At 35.9% G+C, this 26,980-nt stretch overlaps 2 protein-coding genes, 1 long non-coding RNA gene and 1 other non-coding gene across 6 annotated transcripts; 1 reads left to right on the top strand and 3 right to left on the bottom strand.

Moving 5' to 3' along the window:
* Positions 1–2,896: 2,896 nt before the first annotated feature.
* On the bottom strand, positions 2,897–10,189 carry ap1s1 (adaptor related protein complex 1 subunit sigma 1). Of its 2 annotated transcripts, XM_058783530.1 has the most exons (6): positions 9,852–10,189; positions 8,970–8,995; positions 7,056–7,234; positions 5,725–5,833; positions 4,334–4,471; positions 2,897–4,109 (listed from the first exon to the last, which is right to left on the bottom strand). In XM_058783530.1, the coding sequence occupies exons 3-6, from the start codon at positions 7,232–7,234 to the stop codon at positions 4,062–4,064; spliced, it is 474 nt and encodes a 157-aa protein (XP_058639513.1). In that variant the 5' UTR covers positions 8,970–8,995; positions 9,852–10,189; the 3' UTR covers positions 2,897–4,061. The 2 variants fall into 2 exon arrangements, with proteins under 2 accessions (XP_058639513.1, XP_058639512.1); XM_058783529.1 differs by lacking the exon at positions 8,970–8,995 and having other exon boundaries at positions 9,852–10,185.
* Positions 10,190–10,887: 698 nt separating this feature from the next.
* serpine1 (serpin peptidase inhibitor, clade E (nexin, plasminogen activator inhibitor type 1), member 1) lies at positions 10,888–14,286 on the bottom strand. Its single transcript, XM_058782065.1, has 9 exons — positions 14,133–14,286; positions 13,234–13,483; positions 12,806–13,030; positions 12,468–12,662; positions 12,179–12,377; positions 11,987–12,087; positions 11,770–11,856; positions 11,578–11,661; positions 10,888–11,439 (listed from the first exon to the last, which is right to left on the bottom strand). The coding sequence occupies exons 2-9, from the start codon at positions 13,472–13,474 to the stop codon at positions 11,393–11,395; spliced, it is 1,179 nt and encodes a 392-aa protein (XP_058638048.1). The 5' UTR covers positions 13,475–13,483; positions 14,133–14,286; the 3' UTR covers positions 10,888–11,392.
* A 2,616-nt stretch (positions 14,287–16,902) lies between these two features.
* LOC131543283 (uncharacterized) lies at positions 16,903–26,940 on the bottom strand. Of its 2 annotated transcripts, XR_009271868.1 has the most exons (7): positions 26,028–26,940; positions 25,748–25,803; positions 22,791–22,932; positions 21,380–21,440; positions 19,945–20,058; positions 18,878–18,950; positions 16,903–18,387 (listed from the first exon to the last, which is right to left on the bottom strand). It is a non-coding gene; the product is annotated as an uncharacterized LOC131543283 (long non-coding RNA). The 2 variants fall into 2 exon arrangements; XR_009271867.1 differs by lacking the exon at positions 22,791–22,932.
* trnat-agu (transfer RNA threonine (anticodon AGU)) lies at positions 26,870–26,943 on the top strand. Its single transcript has one exon. It is a non-coding gene; the product is annotated as a tRNA-Thr (tRNA).
* The last annotated feature ends 37 nt before the right edge of the window (positions 26,944–26,980 follow it).

Here is a 26,980-nt window from a genome sequence, read left to right as displayed (position 1 = left end):
GAAGGCTTGCCCAGAAAACAGAGGAATGAAAATGCACTTTGTTCTCTTGATCAAATATCGAATCTGTCCGACATTCTCTATGACTCAAATCCCAACACCCCCGGTGCAGGGGGGGAAAAAAGCTCAGCATAATGGGAAAACCCACGGAAAGCCCATATGTTCCGCCTCCGCTAAAAACAATCTCTGCCAAGTCCATCAGCGTGTTGGCCTGGAGCAGTCTTCACATTTCATTATGGAGGTGGGAAGCTCTAGGGTGGGTTTGACTGTAAATGCTGTCCCAAGTTCAGCTTTCACTGGCAGTCATCCGAACGAAAACCTCACATCATTTAAAGGGCAAGTCTGAAACAAGAAGGCCAAATTACAATACAACGGACTGCTCATCAGGACAGAGATAGATTCTATAGGGCACCATTTCCAGAAAGGTCTCAAAGGTTAACCTAGACCTCTCAGGAGTCACCTTTATAAAGGATAAAGAGAGGGTGAGACTCACTCTTTACAGTGGATTAAGAGTTACCGTCCATAAGGATAATGGGAAAGAAGTAACAACATTACATAAAAAATTCATCATGAGGTAGGTAGAGAGGCCAGGCAATTATGACGGGCGGAAGGAGGTGGGGGAGAAAGTGAGAGAGAGAGAGAACATGCAGAGGCACTTGGCAGAAACTCAGTTTCCACTGGAGATGCGCTGGTGCCAGATCAATGGAAAAAGACTCATACAGGGGAGAAATGAGGGCAGTCATCCATCAAACCATCAGTGTGAGACCAGTATATCATACTTACCTTCATAAAATGTGTTCTACAGAAGCTAAACACTGTTTCAGGTAATCACAAAGACAAGTTTGATTAACTTTGCAATTATAATGACTTACTCATCAAATGGCACACTGTGGAAATGCATCTGCTGCAAAAAGCCAGTTTGAGGATGAGGCTGTATGCTTTGTTGGCTGTGAGTTTCAAGAATTTCCATTATCCTGTGAATTTCTACAGCCAAACATGACGGAACTGTTGCAACAAAAGCCAACAGATTGCTGACTACTGTAAGCATCCATATAATTACTGGGGTAAAACCCTCATATCTATCCCTAAAAGGTGCACTTTAGTACCTAGGGTAAACAGGGTATAAAAGTGTAACAGGTTTAAGCTCAGTCAGTAGCACAAATTCATCATTAAGACATTTAAATTTAAAAATGTCACTTCTGGACAAAATTCTCTCTAACACCTTCTCGAGTGAAAAAGTGTCCTGTCAGATCCACCAACATATTTAGACCAGATGTGGACTTTTTAAAAAAATTTTTATCTGTGCATATTTCTCTTCTGATTCAGGCGAGACTACTTTTTCATTGGAGAAAACAATATTATAGATAGAGGACTCATATTTTAGCTGGATGAAGTTGAAAACATCTTGAAAACATGATGAATTTATCACAAACAGTTAATTAATGGATTGGAGTGGATTATTGTGTGGTGTTTGGACTTTCATTCTGACGGCACCCATTCACTGCAGTGGATTCACTGGTGAGCAAGTGATGCAAGGCTACATTTCTCTAAACATTCTGGTGAAGAAAAAAAAAACTCATCTACATCTATCTTGGATGGCCTTTGCCCTTAAACAGTACACTTAAAGGTACAATGTTTTCACATTTATATAGTGTAGTAAAAGAAAAAATATGCATCGCTTTTTTTAATTACCTGTATGATTTTAACTTTGTTTATATTTTTACATGGAAAAAGCAAGTGCTTTACCTAAAATCCGACAATAATCTTTCAAAACTGCATATGGAAAATAATATAAATAAAGCGTTTTACACAGAATTTCATGCACTACATGAACGCTGCACGCATATTAGGGTTTAAAAAACACATTAGTAGACTTGTAAACAAGCATTATAACCCTAAATCCATTCAAAAGACGAAGACCCATTGCATTTGCATGAAAAACCACAGGATACACAATTAGTCACTAAGTGCTGCAGAAATGCAATTTGACAGGAAGGCGAAAAGCTGAAAGGCACATGATAGTGTCCCTAGAAACAGTCTGCTGTCCATCTCCACTGAGAGGAGATAAAGGAAGACACTGACCAACAGCTGAGCTTATATTTAGACAAAGGAGGGAGGGCTGCAATCACGCTGCGGGTCAAATCGTTTGACACCTTCACACTGATGGTGGTGAAAAACACAACAGACTTCTGTTTTTGGAAATCTCCAACCACAAACACAAACAAGACACTTTGAGAATAACAGGATGAAGAAAAGTGACGTCGAAAATGAAGCACCTTCTATATTACCAATGCAATTAGCTCATATGAAACTGAAAACATTTTTTTTTCTTGTGGTGACTCTTCCTTGACATAATTCTATACTCTAAAAGCATGTCTGTTGACATTATATGAACATGTTGTTTCTTCACCTGTAATCTCTTTTTCTACTTTTCCATTGCACCTTCATTGTCTTTTTCTTGGCACAACGGTGGTGCAGTCAGCTTCACAGCTTCACTGCACCACTGTCACAAACGACCGACTGGTGACTCATCCACTTACATACTCAATCTCACTCTCTCTCTTGCACTCTCTCTCTCTCATTTTCTCTCTTCAGCACTCTTTATCTTTGCTCCACACACACAAATAATAATGCATTCCTGACAAAGCATCCTTTTTTTGTCTGTTTGAGGATGCAAACATTATACCAACAGAGGTCACACCATGATGCATGTTAACAGCTGTCATTGGGTATAAAATTAAATTATTTAAAAATAAATAAATAAATAAATAAATAAAAAGGAAAGGAAGAAAAAGAAAAAGAAAAAAGTTGAATATAGTAAGTGATAATAATATAATGCAAAAAAATAAAACATGAAAACAGATGAGGAAGAAAAAGTCATTATACTTGGAAGTTTAGGCTAAAATTGTGTTTTATTATTTATAAAATTACATTCACACATAATTCTGTTTTAGTTACCTGACAGATTTTACACAGGTATAAACATGCCTTCATGCTGAATTATTCAATTGCTTAAAAAAAAGAAAGACAGTTCATCTCAAAATATTCCCTTATTTCACACCACGTTTAAAAAGCTATGTAAATACATCACACTTAATATCAAAGCCCTCTTTTGTTATCTGAAACAAGCTACAAATACTCCCTTACTTATTACAACTCCACCGCCACGCTTACAGTCAGAAACACGTCTTTGGAAAGCAGGATGTAGACCAAGATAAACAGGAAAGAGCTTCGGTGCCATTTTGTGGTTGAGATTCTGTGCCCTGTTCTCAAAGTAATACACATTCAGACGTTTTACTACTGTGGCTCAAGGGACAGAACAGAATGAATAGACTGCACAATATAGTCCATTCTGTATTGTAGCCATTTAAAAAGGTCTATTTAATATTCCTCCCATTTGGTGAACATATCCTCAAAATCGGTCCATTAGAAAATAACCATTAGAAGATTTACTTATGGTCCATATTCTGCAATAGCACTTCATTTAAAGTGGTACAAGTATAAATATTTGCATTTCACACAAATAAACATGGCTGGATGGTCAGTGTCATTGTTTCCTGAGCAGCTACAGCAGATGTATCATAATGGCATTTAGGAAGATTCAATTTGAGGTTTTTCTCTACTACAGATTGCTTTTCCAAAGCAGGTCACTTGATCAATGTAACAATAAATCACTCTTTGAAATAAAACTAAAAGCTGAGATTGCATGACCTGTTGTTAAAATGGCAAGGCTCAACTCCTTTTACTAAATATGCTTCTGATTGCTAAATTTGAGTGTCTATCTGCTGTCTAACCCTCTTTCTACAGTTTCTCTTTAGAAAGAGGAGATCCCAGCTAGGCAGCCATTTTAACATGTAAAAGACAAAAAAATTGAGATACAATTGGAATTGAAATACAATCACATGCTGATCTCAGTAGTACCAAAATTACCCCCACCTATCCCCTTTTTTCCCCTGTTCTCCTCCCACACTTTGGACCCATTCACAAACTCCCCTTCACGTAAGCCCAGGTGTCGCAGTAGTACCGAATTTTACCATCTGTGTTGACTGCATTGGAAACTAGTACTAGGCCAGCCCCATCTCTTCTAGGACGCTCCTGGGTGACTCATCCTCCTGTCCGGAGAAAAGGAGACGAGGGTTTCCATTAAGGGATCCTCACAGTGTACATTACACAATGCAGTGATTACTTAACTTGGCAGCTTACAGTGTGCGATGCTCAGAAGAGCTGAGAGGATATAAATGACTAAGGAGCCACAAGACGAGAATTCAAGGAACATGTTTGTACTTTTCCATGCAAACAACACTCAAAACTGCATAAATAACATGCATACACACACCTCTTGCAGAAGGTCGGCCTGTTCGATGGCCTTGAGCACACTCTTCTTGGATGTGTCCTGAATTTCTCCCCCCATAAGAAACTCGTCCAGGATAAAGTAAGCTTTCTCAAAGTTAAAAATGATGTCAAGCTCACAAACCTACAATGAAGACATAAGCACAATCTTGGTTACATGCACAAAATATGGTGATATTCTAAATATGAGTGTGTCACATAAATGTGTTAACCTAACTGAAATTACCCAACTGAGTCAAAATGCCAGTCCACAGAAATATGAATAAGACAGTAGTTATGTGCCTGTATTATTTAATGAGTATCCTGTCTCAAGTAAACATTACAAGTCTCTCATGCTCATCGAGGCTGCATTTTTTAAGATGCAGTAAAACAGTGATATTGTGAAATATTATAACAATTAAAAATTACTTTTTTCTATTTCATTATATTTTAAATATTATTATTTATTTTAAAGCTGAATTTTCAACAGTCATTACTCCAGTTTTCAGTGTCACATTACTCTTCAGAAATCATTCTGATATGCTGATTCGGTGCTGAAGAGACATTTCTGATTATTATCAATGTTGAAAACTGCTGTGCTGTTTAATATCTTTGTGGAAACAGTGTTACATATTTTTCAGGATTCTTTGATGAATACACAGAAATTTTAAAAAATGCAGCATTTATTTAAAATAGATTTTTTTTGTAACATTACAAATGTCTTTCCTCTTACTTTTCAATGCATAATGCATCCATTTCTTTCTCTTAAACATGTGAACAGTAGTGTACATGGAAAGTATTAAAGTTTGATTAAATTACATCGTTTAGGACCGCCACTTACTTCATTAACTTTTTTGTTAACTGTTTGCAAACCAATAAATGACTTAACTAATTTCATTATTAATTAGTTATTAAATATTTTCATCATCGATTCTGTAAATTAGTTGTGTAAACCCATAAATCAATTTATGTTAATATATGGCAAGAACAACTTTTGTGAAAATTATGTGCATGGTAAAGTGGTCAGAAAGGAACATTGTGGATGCTATACTCCATTACAAAAGTAAAATTATGATACATAAAATTATTAACCTTAATAAATGACAGGCAACCAAAACAGTCAGATAATTAAAACAGAAAACCCATGTGCACAACAGCAAACAATATCAATACAGAGAGATAAAAAGCATCATGCGACATTTACAGAGAAAAACAGACGTAGGATGAATAGCAGGATAAAAGCAGAGGAGAGGATGGACAAAAAAGCAAAAAAGATGGGAAAGCAAAGAGAATTTCACAGGTTTTGGGTTGCTGTGATGTGAGGTATGAAATAGCGAGAACGGAGGAGAGAAAAAGAGAGGCCAGATGAAAGAGGGGTGGTGGCGAGGAATGACTCACACTGCCAAAGTACTTATCCAGCAGCTCCACAAAGCGATGGATGACCTCCAGGGTAATCAGCTCATTGTCCTGCTCCTCCACCGCACAGCAGAAATATAGACTGGCATACCTACACACCCACACACCCCGATAAATGTAACCCAGTCAAAAAGTGTATATGAAGGCAATATTACATGAAAATTACAAATGTTGCCAAGGCAACCAACTGAACATTCAATTATATATCATATAAATACAGAAATACTAGCTAGAAATGAAACTAACACTTAATAAAAACAAATGAGCCCTAAATAGTAATATTTAAAATGACTAAAAAAAAAAAAACCACACATAACATGTCTAACACTTAAACTGAAATTAAAAGCAAAAATAAATAAATAAATAAAGTATAAACAAATAAATAAATAAAAGTAAAATGTATCTGAATAAAGTTAAAAACAAAAAAAGCTCATTCAAAATAGTAATAAAAACTACAATAGTATATATATAATACTAAAATAACATTGATACAAATAGGGAAGCACAAAAAGTGATAACCGAAAGCAATAACACACAGCAGGTGCAGGTTGGATGCCTGGGGAGTAGACATGGTGAATGCTGACAACAATGAAATGAAAGTGACTAGATCAATGTGTGTTGCTTCACTAGCTCTTCACTAGCAAATAGTCTACACACTCCCTTAGTGTGTGTGGAAGTGACCAACCAAAACGTAATAAGGATTGAGCCAACATGGATGCATGACTGCAGAAATGTTATAGTGATGGTGTTTTGAACTCTAAATCAAGCTTCAATGACATTAAGTTGCTGTCAAATCAAGTACATATCAGATGAAGTGCAGAGGTAAAAAACAAAAACAGGCATCACACACAATGAAGAATAGGGTAGCTTTACTTTTAGTGCCCCCTTATGGCCAAAAAACAATGACCACCTCTCTACACCTCTTTTTACTGTCTATCCTGAGTGCAGTGACAGTATTAGATGATGACAAAAAGGTCACATTGTTACGCAATGCAAAGGGCCACCGTGAGAGTTCACAAGAGGTTACTAATGAATTAAGTCAAACAAGCGTGTATGTGCGTAGGTGACTAAATAATGTATTTTGATGTTTCAAGCAATTCCACTCTTCAATAATGACGCATTAAATGAGTCACAATAATTTGATGTCGGCTTCACTAGACAGTTATCTCAGCAAGAAATAGGTGTATAGTCTGTGTACTATGTTTTATTTAGTACAACCTTTTATGTGTATGTGAGAAACCGAGAACACGAGGCACATTTGCAGCCGATACTTCTGTCTCATAAAGGCATCAAATGCATGCGTGGTTTTCTACCTCTTGTAGACTATCTTTAGATCTCTCCATTCCAGGAAGCTGCACATTTTGGGTTTTCTGGCCAGCACCACCTGCATGAGCTCTCTGACCATCTTTTTCTTGTCACGCTCAGCTGTAGCTGTGTACCATTTCTGGAGCCGCAGCTTCCCCTGCCGGCTGAACAGAAGCATAAAGCGCATCTACAGAGAAACAGAGATAGAGAAAGACAGGAGAGGATCACATAAAGAAAAAAAATATATAGTTATTTCATAAATACCAGACAATACTTCATATGGCCAACATGATAAAATTAATAAATAAAAATAATAAATAAATAAATAAAATTAATAAAATAGTCTCTGGTAACAAATAATTAGAAGTGTTATTTTTATTATTTATGCATTATTATAGTACTGATTAAGATTTATTAGCTTTTTTATATGTTTGTGTAGTTTTTATATTTTAATTCTAGTTTAACTTTTAGTAATTTTGTTATGTGGTTTTGTAATTAAAAAAAATATATTTTTATTCAGTTTTAGTAATTCTAGTATTTTAACCTAAACTTATTTAATTTCAGATAGTAGTCAAGACAATAATTTTATGTTTTTTTTTTGTTTTGGTTTTCATTTAATATTATTTTCTTTTTCAATTATTAAAAATGTTTTTTACTGGCAAATAGTATTACTGTAAAGTACAACTATTTGCCAGAAAAAAAAAAAAAAACATAACCCTTCACTAAAAACAGGATGCGTGTTGCTAAAATTACATGCTTCAGTGTGCTTCATGCTATACGTCATTAAAAACCTGTTATATGATAATTATTATACATTGAGTTTTTTATGAACTACTAGTTTTAAAAATGCATACAGAAAAGGCCAAAAGAGAAGATCTAGTGAAAAACATTTGAAAAACTGTGACCTAAAATATACCTTACACATTAAAAAAAATTACAACCTAAAATCTTGATGCTGGTTAAAAAGGGTTCTACTACCCATGTACAAATGATGATTCAAATGTTGTGAACTGTGCTTGTAACCAGCATCTGACTTATCAGAAAGGATGAAGGCGTAATGGAAAAATTGTGTAAAAAAAAATTTTAAAAAAGGACCTCTTTTTTTCCCCTAAAATAACTTCAGCGTCATCCATCATTATAAAATTAGAAATTGAGCTGGCCTATACATTTCAGATGTGTTAAATATTTAAGAGGAGAGCTGAAGAGCACTGCATCTGCTCCCATCAGACATGGCCCACATATCCAACACACTGCATTCAGCTCAGTCCACTCGAAATGCTATCCAACGATCACATTTCCTGATCAAAGAAATAGCAGGACACACTATGATTAAAACCACAAGACTATCACATGGAACACTACCCTAAAACACAATGTTAGTTTAATTGTGAAGCATTTTTACCAGCTTGCTAAATTGAGGACTTATATTTTGTGCCAGAATTTGTCAGCCTACATCAGCCCTTGAAATAGACTAAAATGATGCATTGCACTTGGCAATGAAAGGCTCTGTCGTACAAGAGACATTTTCAATATCCAAAAATAGAAAGACATAGAAAAAAAAGATGAGATGTGGGAAAAAAAATTAATTGAGGCCAGAGATGAGAATAGTAACCTCCTAAGGGAAGGAGAGACTATCTTCTTCAATGCTATAAAAAAAAAAATGTTCCTGGTTTCAAGTCCATATTTAGCAACCAAATCAAGTGACAATTTAGCATCCACACATACAGACAAATTTGTTAAAACCGTGCATTGTTTTCACTTGATCAATGCCATGTCTTAGAACACATGTTAGTAGTTTAAAGACAAACACTGAACATTAAATTCACACATTCATGAAATTCTACTGTTAATAAAGAACATAAAACTCTACAGAACAGACAATCAGATCACCATCTACTGCTAAACTACACATCTTTACTTACAGCGATGAATGCTTTCTGCTGTTTTTCTAGTGCCATAGAAAGAGGGAAAAACAAAAGGTCTTATATGGAGAAATAATGCTCTTTAGATTGATACTGAAGTAAAGTTTTTATCTCATCAAAGAAAAAGCAAGTCCAGTTCAGCCAGTTTATTGAACATGGCAAACAGGAAAATGATGAAGTTTGGACAGCGTACAAAGACATTACATTTTGCTTCCCTCTGCTATGATCATTAGTGCTTTCTTCAGTTAGTAAACACTGTTGTATGGTGTCTTGGATATTATCTCTCAGAGCAGAACTTCCTTTCACGCTTAACTGATTAAACAAAGGAAATATGTTGTGAAATACTGCTATAACGGAATATTTTTGAGAGAACACACTGTTATGACTCTAAAAACCGCAGTGAAATGTACTGTGTGGGATTAAAGGCAATCTTTTGACTCACAGTTCATCTGAATCTAAAATACAAAGCAGCAACTAGACAACCGTTTCCGGGTCGAGACAACTTTAAAAATAGGATCTCGAATGAAACGATATATCTAGTGTTCAGGAAACGCTTCGCATGAACACCAAGCTGTGAATAGCGTCTAGGTGATTAATTAATAGTACCACTTTAACACATCAAATTCAGCTGTCAAACTGACCCGGCTAGTGAACAAACGCTTTTCGATACATAACAAACGAGACAATTTTAGAGTGTATTTGAGAGATGTAAAACACACAAAGCGTCCAAACTGAACAGACCACCTAGGGCCCAACAGGTGAGCTGTAAATTTTTAAACAGGGTTTGAGGTGTCCAGGTAGCTGACTGTACTAACTTAGCCTTAGCTAGCTAGCTCTGCCTGAGAAAGTGCAGATTAATGTCGCTATAAGAGTAGAACTTACCATTTTGACGGCTTATTGAGAGCAGTCAGGTATTTTCAGTGAACAGCAAACCGGTTTTTGGTAAATACTGCAAGATATTATCAATACATGTCTATCTGACTGCTCGTAGTTTCAGAGCCCCATTGAAGCTGCCTGGAGTAGCTTTGTGAACGAATTGTTCTTTTGAGTCGGATCTTTTCAGTGCATCGGTTAATCTGATTCGTTTGCGACTGGTTAGAACATTTGGGATTACAGTAAACATCCGAATTAATGAAATTTACTCGAAAACTCGTAATAAACAGCAATATGTATTAAACTAATCCTAAACCTACCCTCACTATAGCGCCTAGCCGCCTACTGGCAATGGTAACAACGGCATGGTGTAAAAGAAGAGGTGAGTCGGCTCATTCGAACGAACTGTTTGAAGGAACCGATTCGCGGAATTGAGCCGGACTTCCCGTCACTAGAGAGGAGCCAGGTAGCGTCATCACCACCAGTGCGCATGCGCTCTGCGCATTCCTGTCTCCACAAGATCCCTTGCAGAAAGTCCGCTTGCTGCCTTTACAAGAAACGAATTCCCGCTTCTAACAAAAAACAGCGAATGATTTATGCGTTTACGTTTTCGAAAGTAATAAAGTGGGTTTTCTTGTCTGTTTGTAAAACTTAACAGCTTTGCCTCTGCCATCAGACCAAGATGTTCATACGCTGTTGCCATGACAAAAAAGGGGGCTGATTCAGGTTGCCATGGTAACGGAGATAGGGTGAGTTAAAGAACTTTAATCCGTTCACGATAGGAAGATCCAGATTCATGCTGCTGTTTTGGTCATTCATTGCAACAACCATAATGGCAGCTCATATCACAATGCCATTTGTACTGCCATCTTGTGCGAAGCATACATTTATCTGTAACTTGATTATTACAATAGCGTGTCTAGACATTCCATTTATCTGAAAAAAAGTGCTGTAATATATTTGACTTCTTGTTGTTGCCAAACTTTGAACACAAGATGTCGCCAGCACCAAAGTAATTTAATAAAGAACGCAAAACGAATTCATGTTCGCTTAAGGTCGCTTTTATTATAAAAAGGAAACAATTTCAATAAACAGTCTTCAAGAAAATATAAACCTTCGACAATAAATAAATATAAATACTGTAAAATCCAACTTGTAAAAAATAAGCACATTAAACAAAGCATACAAATTAATTCACTCTTCAAATTATTAGTGCATGTGGAACCTCCATCTGCTGAGGCTGTAAATTTGTTCATTAAAGGTCCCTAATGTTTCAGACAGGTTTTAAACAGTATAGATCTTTCCTCTCCCATAGCAGTGGACTCATACTGAATAAAGACTTATAGCCTACATTTCTTATTAACGTTTGGCACTTCAAGCTATGTTCACATGACAGATATAGAAGGTCTTGCATTTTTTTTCCTCCCAATTTCATCTTAAAACTGAACTCTGTGCATCTCCTGTCTTCAGTAGTATGTTGTGTGCAGACTTGTTGGCGGTTTCCTTGGTCCTTCTGTTTCTATGATCACTTCAGGCACAACCTTGGTCTGTTAGTATTCCTGAGGCTGGTTCACTTGACCGCTGAACAACAACGCACCTGTGAAGTTAACCAGGGGATTTTAATATTGAGCAAGACAACCAACAACAAAAACTACACTGACACATATCCAGATAAAAAGCAAGCAAAATCAAATGTAATAAAGGTAAAAGCATGTGAAATAAAAACACAACTGACCAGTGGGATTGTGTTGAATGAGGAAATAGAAGGGTCTATCCAGTGTGATCTCCTCTACAGCCATGCGAGAGTAGATGACAGCCGCTGGGGGAAAAAAATAAATAAATTAAGAAAAAAAAAAAAAAATGCATTTTGGTTTCACTATAATGACTATTAATGCTTTTGTACTGTATTGTAATTCAGTGTCTGTACCTGTGGCGGATGATCCTTTGGTTCCTTCTTCATTCACCTCAAGTTTTACTCTCTGAAGGACCTTGGATACACATAAAGGTTCCTCAGCTAATTGGGAGAAAAAAAAAAAAAAAACTATTAGTTTCATCAAAAAGAGCATCCATTAACACGTATTTATTCTTTAACAAAACAGCCACATCATTGCTAAAAGCGAAATCTGATCGTTTCCAATACTCACTGGTAATGCGAGAGAAATCAGCTTTGCTCTGGCTGAAAATGTCTCCAAGACCCATCTTGCTCAGTGTGGACTTCAGATCAGTTTCTGCATCCATGGAGAACCTGAGATAATCACACACATTAGGCCTCCTGTTTTAAAATGTCCATCACAATATAAAAATCCCACGCAAGTGCACAGAAATAGATGCGTTACCTTGGAATAGCAAGTTGTTTGTTAATCCTTCTCATCTGTTTTCTCCATTGGTGAATCCTGCTGCTTCTCAGCTCTTTGTTCAGGGCCAACAGAGGCACGTCCTTCTCAAATGGTATCACCAGAAGCATACTTAGTGAGTCCCCCTCATAAGGCACCTCAATAACATCATAGTCCACACCGTCTTCAGTCACGAACTCGCCTAGATGGAGAAAAAAATTGTTGTAAATAACCTTTACAAAATTCTTCATTTTCTGATCAGTTCCTTTAAAACAAAATCACCAACACTCACCACAGTTGAATTTTGAAGTCATAGTCATCATAGGAACAGATACAGCACTTCCGTTGACTCTGTGAAATAGCTGTTCCCTAGTAAGTTTAGGGTCAAAGGGCGTCTTCCAGACCCCATGGAAGTGGAGAGCATTCAACAGGACCAAGCGTGTCAGTTCACTCAACACCCCAGATGGGAGGAAGTCAGAAATCATTCCTAAGAAATGAAACCAATAAGTCATTCAAGCATCTTATAAATGTGTATAATGAGTGAGCTTACATTTAATCATTTAGCAGACATTTTTATCCAAATTGTTGTTGAACATCACAGGCAATGCATTCAAAATAGCAGTGACTTACCACCAGTGTGGTCAGATGTCCAGGAGTTGATCACCTGCCGGGCCACCTCTGGTTGGCTGAAGTCTATTTGGTGCGGGATGCTCTGGAAGGCTTTGGACAGGCTGCGCCTAAATACCTTTTCCAGGATTACTTTCCGGTCAACCATGACACCGCTGGCCACTTCTACCCCGTCTTCACTGGCCAGATCTCTCTGAAGAAGCCTCTGTAGCTTTGGCATTCCTCGTGCTATCAAAGAAAAAAAAGAGAGAGTTAGAAAAACAACAATCTTTACACATTAAATTAGGAATGTAAAATATTTAAATATAAGAATGCAAAATATAAGTGATACATATAGGCCTATTCTCTACAAATATTTGCTCTATTAAAATGATATATTCTGAATTAGAGTTTTTCTAAGATGTTCCAGAACATAATAGAATTACATCTACCTTGCAGGGAGTAGCCCATCTTGGAGGCAAGCATTTGAAGAGTGCTGCCATAGGCACCCAGTTGAGCCATGCCCAGCACTGAAGAGATGCCATAGGGAGAAAGAACCAGATTTTTGTCCGGAGCAGATTGGACTACTTCAGAGAACACCTGCAGCCCAAAATCTGTCTGTTTCTCCTGCATAACATTGCACAAGCTTGACCCGCAAAGGGTAAAGATCAGCAGCACATTCAGGCTCTGCATTCTGAATATCTGAGGAAGATAAGAGAGAGAGAGAGAGGTCAGCTGTGATAATTCAAAACTGTAAGTGGTAAGTACAGATTTTATGAAAGAAAGAGAATTTCAAAAGCTCCATTGTTTTTTTAATTTCTGCTCAAGTATGTTTCTGGTCACAATATGGGTGTGTTCACTTGGCAAAATCATGGAGACAAATAAGTGTTTCAACCTCCTCCAAAGAGAGAACAAGCCGTTTCTTTACTTTCCCTTGTGAAAATTCTCCCTAATGTGCAAGACACAACACCAACCAATTCAAACGCTATGCCATGCCATCTCTGTTTGTCTATCTTGACTCATGCCTCACGTGTTTCACCTCAATACTATGGCACATAAAAAGCTTTGTCTATAAACACTTATCCCAAGTTTAAAGTTTATAACTTTATTCTAAGTATACTGATGTCTGGGTAAACAACTGGTAATTTATATCAACAATGACATTATCAATTACAAATTTCACATCTAATTCAGTTCTGCCCATGCTGGTTAGCCCAAAACACACGGGCAAAATCTATTAGATCAAACAATCAAATACCAAATGCTACCAAAACTTTACAACTTCTAACAGTTTTAATCATTAAGTTTGAGTCTATTTGCGGTATGAGGCAAAACAAGAACATAAAATTACCTGAAAAATGCTTTGATTTTGAAGAGTTTCGTTGTAGATTTAGTTTGTTACTGTGATCTCCGATGCAGTGAAAGCCTAGGCTAGAGCTGTTCTTAATGTATCTGCGAGTAGCTCTGCCGCTATTTAAAGGACTTGAAACCTCCCCTTCAGACGCGCGCACACACACACACACACACACACACACTCTCTCACTCACTCACTCACACACACACACACACTCTCTCTCTCTCTCTCTCTCTAGCGGAAGCTATGAAGTCATCCTTGTCTGCCTTTCCAGTCCCCCTCTCCCCTTTTTCACACAGACAAACATAAACACTTTTTTTCACCCCGTCTCTTTCCTAGTCTGTCTCTCCTTTTTTTTTTTTTTTACAGGACTGTTAAACAGCCAAGTCATAGCTACGTTTAGTCTAAGGCAGAAGTCATTGCCAATTTTGGCATAGCAGTCTTTAAAACTTTGAATATGTTTCTTTGTTTCAGGGAGCTCTCACATCTGCTTATATATTAGTATATTAATAAATCAAATTTTTTAATGATCAGTTGTTGACTTCAACATCAGTATACTATATATATATTACACACACACACACACACACACACACACACACAATGTAATTCACTTTGTAATATTGAAACAGCAATTAATTACAAACAATTATTCAAGAACGAAACAAGTTTGTGCAACTATGCACTTGATTCATTTTAATAAGGCCACTGACAGGACTGGATGTTTTAACATTTATGCATGTGCCAAAAATAAAAGTTGACATAATCCATCCCCTTATCACTCTGTTCAGCAACCACAATGACAGTAAAAATAGGTTCTTCGTTTGGAGTAATTAAGAACTTTAGGCTGAAGCATTGACTCACCTTTGGAAAAGATGACACATCACATGCCCATATTTGGTTCTACCAAAAACGCATTCCTTCACACATGCTCATGAGGAAGGCCACATTCTCAGAGTATAAGGAATAGTTAGGCGTCTAGGGACAGAACGACAGAAGACTTGGAAAAACTACTGATGAAATAACTTTAAACTCTTTCAAGTCATGTCTGATCCCTGGTATGAGCTTTATCATCAAGGCCAAAGTCTTCAGGGAATATGACACAGACTGAATGTGTAAAGAAAGTCTGCAGAGGAGCATGTCTATAAAACACAGAAAACACATACAAGCCAGATACTTCTTGTGAGAAATGTTAAAGTACTTACAAGCTGTTTTACTGAAATACAACATCTGTCTTGTTCTTAGCAACTAACTGCGAGAGCTTTAAAGGACCAGACAATGAAGTGTCAAAATGAAAATTCGCAGGTCTTAAAGTTTGTATACTCTGAATACAAACATTATGTCATGCTTTAATTAAGTTCACAGATGTGTTTACATGTCTTTTATTTCAAGTCTTGCGTGCAAGTTCTAAACAGTTAAATGCATCGTTAAATGTAGTGTTATATCTCCTCTCTCTTGATTTCTGTCATTTTCACACTTACACGTTTTTTTTTACGCTTCATTCCCACTGATGTAATGGCCTATATAAAAATTCTGCTATATCATGGATTATTTTATTAGTACCCTAACAGTGGCAGAATACTGATGTGGTATAATAACATTTTGCTTTTAACTTCCCTTAATTATGTCATGTGTCATGTTATCATGTCAACTAAGCCTCTCCTCCAGTAAACTTGTGAATGGAAAATTGGACTCACAGCACTCAAAAAGAAAGCCAACTTCATTCCCCACTGGAATGAGCATGAGAATCCAGTTAGCTTCAACCACAGGCAACCAACGAAGAAAAGTTTGCGAAAGGAACAAACCAAAACCACATTTTGGAAGATTAAGTGCTTTTATGCAATGTTCAAAAACTCCAGCTTCCCGCACAAGAAGAAAAAACTGAAAGTAAAACTAAACAAATTAAACACAACAGCATTCACATACAAAATGTTTAATATACAGAACATAATATTAATTTTATATTGTTGTTTTTGGGGTAACTTTGAAATATAAACATAGGTTTCACTGATCTCCTGGATTTTTCAAAGACATTGTCCTCATGTTTCTCAATCAAGCAAATGATATTTCCAGCATTTGGTTGCAACATTCACTATGACAATCTACCACTAACACAAGGGTGTCAAACTCAGTTTCTGGAGGGCCGCAGCCCTGTAGAGTTTAGTCCCAACCTTGCTCCAACTCACATACCATGTAGTTTTCAAATAAGTCTTAATGACTTGATTATCTGGATCAGGTGTGTTTAATTAGGGTTGCATCTAAACTGTGCAGGGCTGTGGCCCTCCAGGAACTGAGTTTGACACCCCTGCATTAACATGTCTAAATTCCATAAATGTTTTCTCTCTTTTCCAGAAAGTACAATTCACCTGACTTGATGTGGATGTTTTTTATTGTACATTTTGCAATGTTTAAAAATATCATTAAAATAAGTTTTATAGCATTGAAATTCTCATTTAATTCTATATGTAGAAATTTGACATTTTAATAAATATAGACTTTTTCCATCAACATCTAAGTCTAGTCGGAGTAACAGTTTTATTGTGTTGTTTTAAAACCACTCATTAATCATAATCATAATTTACAGTATCGTGTTGGGTGGGTTGAACTGTTCTCACTTGACCTTTTCATTTGACCCTATATGTTAAATTGCAGCACTGTTTTATTCTGTTGTCAGGGAGTTCAAACAAATAGTCAAATATTGAAATATTTTGTTTGTGGTCATTATGACTAATAACTGATAAATTACAGCTGAAGTGTGGGCGAAAGACACCAGATGTGGCTGAGGAGAACCTAGTGGAACACAAATGTGGGAGCATCTTGCCGTTGAGAAAGGGAGATATCTTTTCTCAGAAACATGAAATCAGTATATCAGAGCCATTGAAGAGTATAATTCATTTAGACATTTACAGAACTCAATATGAACTTAACGAATAAAATGAAAACGCAAAATATGAACCTACATCTACTCCCTATGTCTATAAGCAAGATTCTGCTGATGTATTTCTAACTGTACCTCAGGACTTCAGAGGATGCCAACCCTCACACAACATATAGAATTAACAAATTTTGCCATAAGTTAAATATATTAAGTTTCTACAATATATAAATATATTGTAGAAACTTAATTTCCTGTAAAGCTGCTTTGCAACGATTTGTATTGTAAAAGCGCTATACAAATAAACTTGAATTGAATTGAATGCTACATTCTGACTGATCAGAAACTTGCTTAACTTCTGTGTAGTGTCCATGGAAAATGCCAGCCATGCTGATTAAGGCTCTTCAAAGTGAAATATCTTGATTTATGTGGATTTAAGGAATCTATTCTAGACTAAAAAGTGCTGATGAGTGATAAAGTGATAATGAACAAGAAATTATTAAAGTGAAATGCTTTTCAGATGTTCATAGCCTTTATTTAACTTCATAGCCTAGAAATCTTGAACATCACCTCTTGCCTCATTTACTTGCCAAGTATCTTGTTTTTCTCATTTCATATTGCACAAATAAACATCTGGCAAATCATCCCATTTAATTAAACCCAGTTTTCAAGAAGCTTATTTATTATATAACCAAGTCAAGTTTCAAGAGAATGAAGGAGATACCAGATGATGGGCCATTACAAGGAGCGCTGGACAGGACCGTATAAATGCAACAATTCAGCAGCAGGACCAGTATCTGCTCCTTTGTGTAAAGAGGAACAGGAGGAGCATTGCCAGAGCCTTACAAAATGACCTCCAGTAGGCTACTGGTGTGCATGTTTCTGATTAAACTGTCAGAATCAGATTTCATACGGGTGGCATGGGAGCCTGACATCCTCTAGTGGGACCTGTGCTCACAGCCCAGCAGCATGCAACTCGATTGGCATTTTCCAGAGTACACCAGAATTGGCCGGCCCACTGCTGGCGCCCCATTCTCTTGAGAGCAGGTTCACACTGAGCACATGTGACAGAAGTTAAAGAGTCTGTAGATGCCATGGGGAATGTTATGTTGCCTGCAACATCATCCAGCATGATCAGTTTGGCGGTGGGTGGTCTGGGGAGGAATGTACTTGGGAGGGCCACAAAGACGTGCTATCCAATGCTACCCTTACTGCTCTCAGGTACTGGGATGAATTCCTCTGTTATGTATCGGAGCATCCACAGCCACCAAGTAACACCACAGATTGTCCAGGAGCTCACTGATGCCCTGATCCAGGTCTGGCAGAAGATCCCAAGGATACCATCCATTATCTCATCAGGAGCATGCCTAGATGCTGCTGGAAGTGCATACAGGCATTTGGGGGCCATAAACACTACTGACTTACATTATGAGTTGATGAAATTCATTCAAGTTGGATCAACCTGTAATTTCCCTGTTTTACTTTTATTTTTGGCGTGATTTTGATTTTGAACCCACTCATTGGGTTAATGATGTTGGCTTTTCATTGACCATTATCACATTTTATTCTCAACGACTTACACGATGTATATAAGATTTTCAACTTGCGTATTTCATTCATCAAGATCCATGCACCATGTGAATTCCTTATTTCAATTTTTTTTTTGTATATATCATATATATCATATTATCATAACAATAGCCAGATGGGTTTAAACATGTAAAAGGTTACCAATGTGATTCTTTGGAGTTCTCCTTTTCGATCAGAAGGAGATGAATAAGAGGAAAAGGAAGAGGGAAACAGCGGAGGAAAAGATGAGTGGGTGACAAAGAATGCTGTATAAATGGGACATGGGGTATTCCCTCACCTCTGACACTTGTGTGGATGACCAACTATAGAAAGTGATGATTTGCAGCCTCAACTGATGATGAGTTTATATTCTGCAAAGAAAATGAAAGTTAGTTCAGCAAGAAAATGTTCAGAGTGGAGTTTCATTTTTTAGCAAGTACTAAATGCCCATGTAAAGCTAAAATGAGAAGTTGACATATAGGTCATTATTCTTCATTAATATAATGAAATAGCCTTTAAATAACTCCAGCTTATAAACTGAAGTCATGTTTGGGTTTTTCAAATCTTAACGATTCATTTGTAACATTTGCAAATGTTAATGTAATATACTGATATGGAGAATATCAATGACAACATTTGAAGCACAAAGCTCTTGCCAAATAGATAAGGCACAGGATATGACCAATGAGGAGAGAGCGTTGAATTAGGCAAAACATGTCCTGTGTCTCACCCTTGAGCTCCAAGAGTCACAACAAATTTATATATCCAGGGCTACCAAAACAGCTTGTACTTAAAGAGTGAGCAAAGCTCTTCAGGGGGTAAACAGGAAAGTTGAACCATCAGTAGGACATGCCATGACCTCTCTAACGTTTCCATGAAATTGAGTGTTTTTCTAAAGGAGTGATGGGTGTTGCTGATGGGAAATGTGTAATTTTTTTGAAGGCCAAACAATGACTGGGTATTTTGAAATGCTTAGATATAAATAGATGTGTTTTTCAGTTGAGAAATGCTGAGCAGGCATCTTTTATTTAATGCCCCCCAAAATTTAGACTCATATTTTCTATACATTTTTTAACTAATAGTTAATTTTGGGTCTAATTGATCTTTTATCGGTTTAAAACATGACTGTAACATCAGGGCTTTCCTTTACTGGCCAACTAAAACTAGGTTGCTAACAATTGGCATTTTGTTCAAGGTTACATAACTGAAGACATAACATGGCAAAACAATTATATCCGGCAAACCCAAAGACACCAAAACACAGCTTTAAAGGGTGTATGCAAAAGAAAATAATTAGTCTTCAGATTTATGAAATGATTCAGAGGCTGAGAGTTGAAAGCCTTGAGAGCCAAAACTTGTTTCAACCTGTTTCGTGGCTGCGGTGCCTAGGAATGGAAGCTGTGGTTAAAGTCAGAGTACAAACTGTGGTCAGAATCTTCTCCTCATCTGCACGCACATCCACAGCCACATTAACTGGTGCTAAAAAAAATAAAATCACAAAAAACAGTAATATATTAAGTGTTCTTGCTAACAGTAAAACAGACAAACCCTTTTTGCATTTGCAACTTTCCATTCTGGAGTTTTAACTTCAAATCTCTGAATTTCCAATAACTGGGACTTCGTAAAAACAAACAATTCCAACTTTATATTTTGCAAATGCTACAAAATTTGGAAAGAAATGTATACTTTCGTACAAGGATGCATTAAATTGATCAAAAGTGACATTAAACACTTTTACATTGTAAAGAAAATTCAATTTCAAATAAATGCTGTTCTTTTAAACTTTCAATTAAAAAACAAAACAAAAAAACAAATCCTGAAAAAAAGTATCATGGTTTTAGCGATTTTCAACATGTTGTGAGAAAATAGAGAATGAAAAATTAACAATGAAGGAATGTTTCTTAAGCACCAAATCAGTATATTAGACTGATTTCTAAAGTATCATGTGATACTGAACACTTAATGACTGATGAAAATTCAGCTTTGTCACCAACATGAATAAATTACATTTGAAAATATATTACAATAGAAAAAATTATTATAGTGTTTAAATTGTAATATTTCACAATGTTTCTGTTACTGTATATTTGATCAAATAAATACAGCCTTAGTGAACAAAAGTGTCATCTTTCAAAAAACGTACTTATTTTTGAAGGGTGGCGTAGCTGATAAAATAAATTTACATGCTCAATATCTGAACTGAGACAAAACATTTTAACAACAACAAAAAAAATGTCATTATGAAGTGTTTAATTAAATTCTATTCAATTATATAATAAATAATTGAGCATTTGTGAGAAACAAAGTCACATTCACAAAAATAGACTTGTATTCAAAATCAAATCTGCAATATTATGTTACTAAAAGGTCTCTGGGTGTCTCGGACATATATCATTTTTAATTTATTTGTTTATTTTTACAATATGCATATCAGTTTTACTCTAATGCCTTGTTTAGGGAAGTCAGGCAGCTGCACGCCTCTAAGCTCATGCACACAATGCTCTAAACACACACAAATGTGCACAGATCACAGGATCCAGACGCTTACATAACTTAAACCTGTCTTCACCTGATGAAATCCTTGCAGAAACACATCTCCCTGATTTCAAAGTACACACATCAGACAGACACTGTGCCCCAGACATTTCATGAAATCAGATTTGTATGGCATTAACAAAGCAGAAAGCATGCAGCGTGTGTGTGCATGTGTATGAGCATCTATGACTCAGTGTTTAGTGGTCAGTACAGGAGCTGCTGAATCACGTGTGCTGCTGTTTGTACTGTTCTTATCTCCTCTTACCTTGATACAGTGTGTTTCCCCACAGTCACTGTCTGGGATGGTTCAGGAAGTGTTCATCTGTCTGGAGAAAAAAATGGTCATTAAGGAGCAACAATATCCCAACATACACTCATGCTGACTTTTGACATCCTTATTTGACTTGCTGTGGCTCGGACTGAATCATCAGCAGGTAGGGATGTGTGATATGAAAATGTGAGTTTGACACTTTTTCCTGTGGCAATTAGAATTACTCAATTGCCACTTTACTTACTAAACGAATATTTGCCTTCACATGGATGTAGGGCTTGTTATTGACACAAATTTCACGATTCAATACGATTTTGACTCACAAGCTTGTGATTCAATTCGATTTGATTCGATTATTTTGGATATATCAGGTACACATGGCAAATTTTCTCAAACAACAACAACAAAAAATCTCTCAACTAATGCTGTAAAATATAGGCTACATTAAGCTGATACTACATTAGGCTAATATTGAAGGTTAAAATTAACTGATTTGTATACAAACACTTAAATTACACTCAATGAAGTTTTTATAATAATAAAGTTATTAACTTTATATTCATATAATTATATTTCTCTACTCCAATTTAAATGGCTGTCATAAAAACATTTAGGGACTTATTCAAACATAAATTAAATATTGAAGAACAGTAAAATTATAATGGTGCATATTATTTGGCAAAATGCTCCTCTCTAGAGTTTATTTTTTCTAGCTGACTAACGAGTTTATCGTCAGTGAATATGTTTTTTTTCTGAGGTAAATGTAATGTAGGCTACGTGACATACAAGCTGTTATATTGACGTCTTTACATGGTTGAAACACTGATTGAGGGATTACATGAGATAAGATATGGATTTCGGAAAATAATATGTTCTGTAACTGAATCAAAGCAGAGAGATGATCAGTTCACGTGCGCTTCGGTGTTACAGTGATCTGTCACTCCACATATATTATATAATATTTTAATAAAATGGACATAATTTGAAATTTGAGACTTATATCAAAAGTAACAAAGCACAAAGCTTATTGCGATTTATTGGATGGGAGGTGCGCTATAATGTTCTGTTAACTGAAAACAGTCTAATCAGTTCTTGGGATTTAAGAATGATATCGTTTCATAAAAATGAGAATCGATTAAAACCGACAAATCAATATTTTTTACCCAATCCTAGTAATAATTATGTAGGCTACAGTAAAATGTGCATTATATTATGTAATGAGGAAATACAGCCCTATAATATAATGTGTAACACATTGCAGATGATACTGTCAACTCACAAACAATACAGTACATTACATTCAGAACATACAATATATTTGTAATTAAATGTATGTTTAATGTTTAATATTTAAAAGAGTGCAGCCTTGTAAGACCTTATTTAATCTATTGAAATGCTTGCTCACATTTTCCCAGTGCTCAGGAAGATGACTCTATGAGACCACAGTGATTCACATGGTCTTTGGTGTGTGTGTTCAAGACAGAATGGAAAAAGTGGGACCCTTAAGATGCTGTATACAGAAGACATGCTGTTCTGCAAAAGCCAAACTGAAAGAAGAAAAATGTCGAGTTGCTTTGCCAACACCCACACAAACAAACATTTGTATAAGGTCATTACCAAGCACACAGAACACAAAACAATCAACTCTCTTTTCTATAATAATCAGAAGCATATGAGAATATTCCAGAAAAGGTTAATATAATCCATGGAACAAATCTAAACTAAGTCCATCTAAACAAGCCTGAGAGGAACTCTGTTTTGGGAACCCTGACCTTTCTACTGAGCAAGGACTCTCCTCACAGTCACCTCGCTCTCCCATTTCTATAGTTAGAACAAGAAATAACTCCACTACCACGGTTCATTCCTCATTTAAAATCAGTTTATCTACTGAAATACTTTTGTGACTGTATTTGTAAATAATATTATAGGCCTATAGTACTATACAAAATTATTGAAGTATTGTCTGAGTTTGATTTCAGTTTAAATTTGACGCATCAAGGAAGCTTCTCCCCTTTCTTCTGTTTAGTTTTATTCTTATTTATATTTTTAATGCATCATATACTTATGAAAGTACTGGCTATTAATATGCATTCTAGATGAGAGTGCAGTTCCATTTTGCAATTGTGAAACTGACAGCAGGCTCCACCAAGTCAGTTGAAAACACCCACACACAATATGTTTTTCTGTATGTGAATCATTGTTCTTAATCTGTCCAAAATCATTTGGCTCTTGCCACCTTCCACTATAACCACATTATAGCTCACAGAAGAAGAAAAAACAACAACAATAATATTCAGCCTTAGCAGTATGTTAATCTTTTATGTCAGCTGTTAATCATCACTCTGAGTACTGATATATATATATATATATATATATATATATATATATATATATATATGAAGAGTTCAGATGCAAAAGCCTCTATCTGAAATGTTTTTCTTAAATGAGCATTTTCATCAGGCTCCTACGATTAGGTTCAGTTATTTCACTTTAACTGCATAGAAAAGGGCCTATACATTGCCATTAGTGTAAAATTACTGAACCTAAACATAGTAGCCTGATAAAAATGCTCATTTTAGATGAAATTTTCATATGGCACTTAGAGGCTTTTGCATCTGAACTCTTCATATAGAGAGTGAGTATATTATACATATATATACAAAGCTGGGTAGATTACTTACAAATTGTAATCCGTTACTGATTCCAGATTACATGACAAAAATTGTAGTCAGTAACGTAATCCGTTACATTATACATTTTAGGTAACATAATCAGATTACTTTTAGATTACTTTTGATTTAACTCGTTTATCACATCGATTTAAATTGCATTATCTTGTACCATAATGATGGAAAAAATGCAAAGCGTAAGAAAACTTGTTCCATTCATTGTAATTTACAACATGAAGCGCATTAAACATTATATTACATCAAGGTTTCCCAAACTAGAGTTCGTAAAGGAACTGCAGGGGGGTTGTGAGTTTAATGAAAAGCTGACAATTAATTAAATCACAAAAAATTTAAAATAAATCATTTTAAAACAAACTCCCTTTCGAGGAAAGTCTCTTCACTCGGTGGCCATATATTCAACGCCTCCGGGCAGCTCATACAAGTCCTATCTTAATGAATGGAGGAATCCTGAAATCTCAAAAACTGCTCGCTGAACTCACAGTTAAAGTACATATCTCAAACCAGCAACAAAAATATGAAATTAATTGCCCCATGAATGTTGTTTATTATGCTAAATAGCGTTTAAAAAGCTTATTTTTCAGGCTAGACCAGCCAATGTGCATTCGGAGTCATAACGTGCTTATACTACGCATGTGCATTGACTGGTCTAGTCAGGTTTCTATGGGAAATTTGGCTCTTTCATATAGAAGGTGGGACTGTTCCTCCATATTGCACGTTGCAGTTTCTCCCATTCATAAGTACAGGAGTAAATAAAACACTTACTAAAAAAGATGAAATATTTTTATTTACCTGCACGCCATATGATCATTAATCATCATCAAAGAAACCGTGAACATGCAAATGTGTTACTTAATTATTTAAATATTTATTTCAAAATTTCAGGGGTACTTAAAGCAAATATATTTGGTTAATAAGGTTTAGATGACAAAAAGTTTGGAATGCCTGCATTACATGTAACTAAGAAATAATGTGAATATGTGCATTTTAATAAGTTATAATTAATAATACATGGTTAAAAAAAAAAACCTACAGAGTAATAATTCAAATAAAAATGAATGTGTTCATCAGTAGTTGATGCAATATTAAAACCCTTCTTAAACCTGAAATGACTTTTTGTAAATCCAGTGGTCAAATTCTTTCACCACCTGACTAATGACTGATCTTTGTGTGAATGTCCACAAAACTGGACTATATATACATATATAATCAGTAGGCTATTTTAGAAAGGAAAGTTTAAAAGACGAAAAATAGAAATTAGGGAGAATCAATGAATTATGAATCATTTATTGCTATTTTGTGAATAATATGTAATCATGTAATCCATAAAAAAGTAACTGTAATCTGATTACGAGTATTTTAAAATGTAACTTACTCTAATTACAAGTACTTCATTTTTGGAATCTGATTACGTAATCCAGATTACATGTAATCAATTACTACCCAGCTCGGTATATGTATATATATATATATATATATATATATATATACACACACACATATATATACTTTGAATTTCATTAACATTTCATCAACAATTTCATTAACATGAATTTCAACATTACACATAACTGATTTTGATCTATATCTAAATATATTATAGCTAAAAATAGTCAATGTAAAACATATCCATGTGTGATGCATAGAAATTTTAAGTCATGACTGGATACTGTACCTCTGGGGCATTGTGGTTTACAGGATATTACATCACTTGGAAAACCATGGCTTGGACTGAAATTAGAAAAATGTGTAGAGAAGGAAAAAAGCAGTAGAGTGGAATAGTACAGAACAGATGAGTAAAACCATCTGGAAGCAGTAGCTATACGCATCTGGGGATAATGCCTAAAAGAATCAGATTTCAAAAAGGATTTAACAATTATTAAATATGTTGTTTCTAATATGTAATAACACATTTGGAGTGGCGAGGGTCTTCGCTTTAAACTGTGTAAGCTTACCTTTTAGTTTTTGGCCATGTGACATAAAACATGTGTTTGAGGTGAACCCTATCACTTTCTTCTGTGATGATTCAAGCTTCCATAAAGAACAGATCGCGCCGGTGAATAAACAGAATGTGAAAACTGTTAGAATGAGAACACGAAATTCCTGAACGATGCTGTTGCTGAAGCGGTTGAATGAATAATTCGTGGTTTTCTTTATCTCTCTGTTAGACCCTATTTCTGGGATGGCGACATCAGTGAAAGTTACATACATGGAAAGAACCACAGTGACTCAGAATTTAGCTTGTATGGTGTGGCTGCATTGTATCAGTTGTGAGTGTTGAGTATGAGATTGGTTAATCGCGATTTCGACAGTTTTCACTGTTTAAAATTTCCAGTGCCTCAGACTGTGATATACTGTAGGTTCACTGTTTAAAACGTCATGTTCCGCTCGCTCTTGGTCTCGTAGGACGCGCTGCCACCTCGTGGCTGGAGATTTATTTGCTGGTTTGCACTATTAGCATTAGCTTTAGCTTCGTGCGTTATATAAACAACCGCAGTAATGCAGTTGTTTTTCACGGAGCTCTATGGTCGAAATTCTGAATTGTGTACTACATCAAAACTGGCAGAGATAAAGTTACTTGACGAAATATATTTAAACTCATAAATAGCTTAAAAAGTGTGTGTGTGTGTGTGTGTGTGTGTTTAGAAGGATCATATGCCAACGTGAATCAGAATTACGGAGAAGTTACGAGATTTCAAAGTCTAAATGTGTTTAATATAGGAACAAGTTCACTGAGGTCATGAATAGTAGCCGACTCGGATATTCTTGATGTCAAATTTTCTAGGTGTCGCCACGAGGCGCCGTGGCTTAGTTGGTTAAAGCGCCTGTCTAGTAAACAGGAGATCCTGGGTTCGAATCCCAGCGGTGCCTTTTGTCTCTGTGTGATATGATTATTGAATAAAACTGA

The sequence above is a fragment of the Onychostoma macrolepis genome, chromosome 07 (genome assembly GCF_012432095.1).
Source record: "Onychostoma macrolepis isolate SWU-2019 chromosome 07, ASM1243209v1, whole genome shotgun sequence".
NCBI classification, from domain to species: Eukaryota; Metazoa; Chordata; class Actinopteri; order Cypriniformes; family Cyprinidae; genus Onychostoma; species Onychostoma macrolepis.
This window is presented reverse-complemented; position numbering and strand designations above follow the sequence as displayed.

Excerpts from the sequence above, each read along its gene's own strand:
- serpine1 (XM_058782065.1), bottom strand. The coding sequence starts at position 13,474 with ATGCAGAGCCTGAATGTGCTGCTGATCTTTACCCTTTGCGGGTCAAGC. Across the intron at positions 12,378-12,467 it reads GACTTCAAAATTCAACTGTG|GCGAGTTCGTGACTGAAGAC; the intron begins GTGAGTGTTGGT and ends TTCTCCATCTAG. Across the intron at positions 12,088-12,178 it reads AAACAACTTGCTATTCCAAG|GTTCTCCATGGATGCAGAAA; the intron begins GTAACGCATCTA and ends TGATTATCTCAG.
- ap1s1 (XM_058783529.1), bottom strand. Across the intron at positions 5,834-7,055 it reads CTAAAGATAGTCTACAAGAG|GTATGCCAGTCTATATTTCT; the intron begins GTAGAAAACCAC and ends GTGGGTGTGTAG. Across the intron at positions 4,110-4,333 it reads AGGCCGACCTTCTGCAAGAG|GAGGATGAGTCACCCAGGAG; the intron begins GTGTGTGTATGC and ends TTCTCCGGACAG.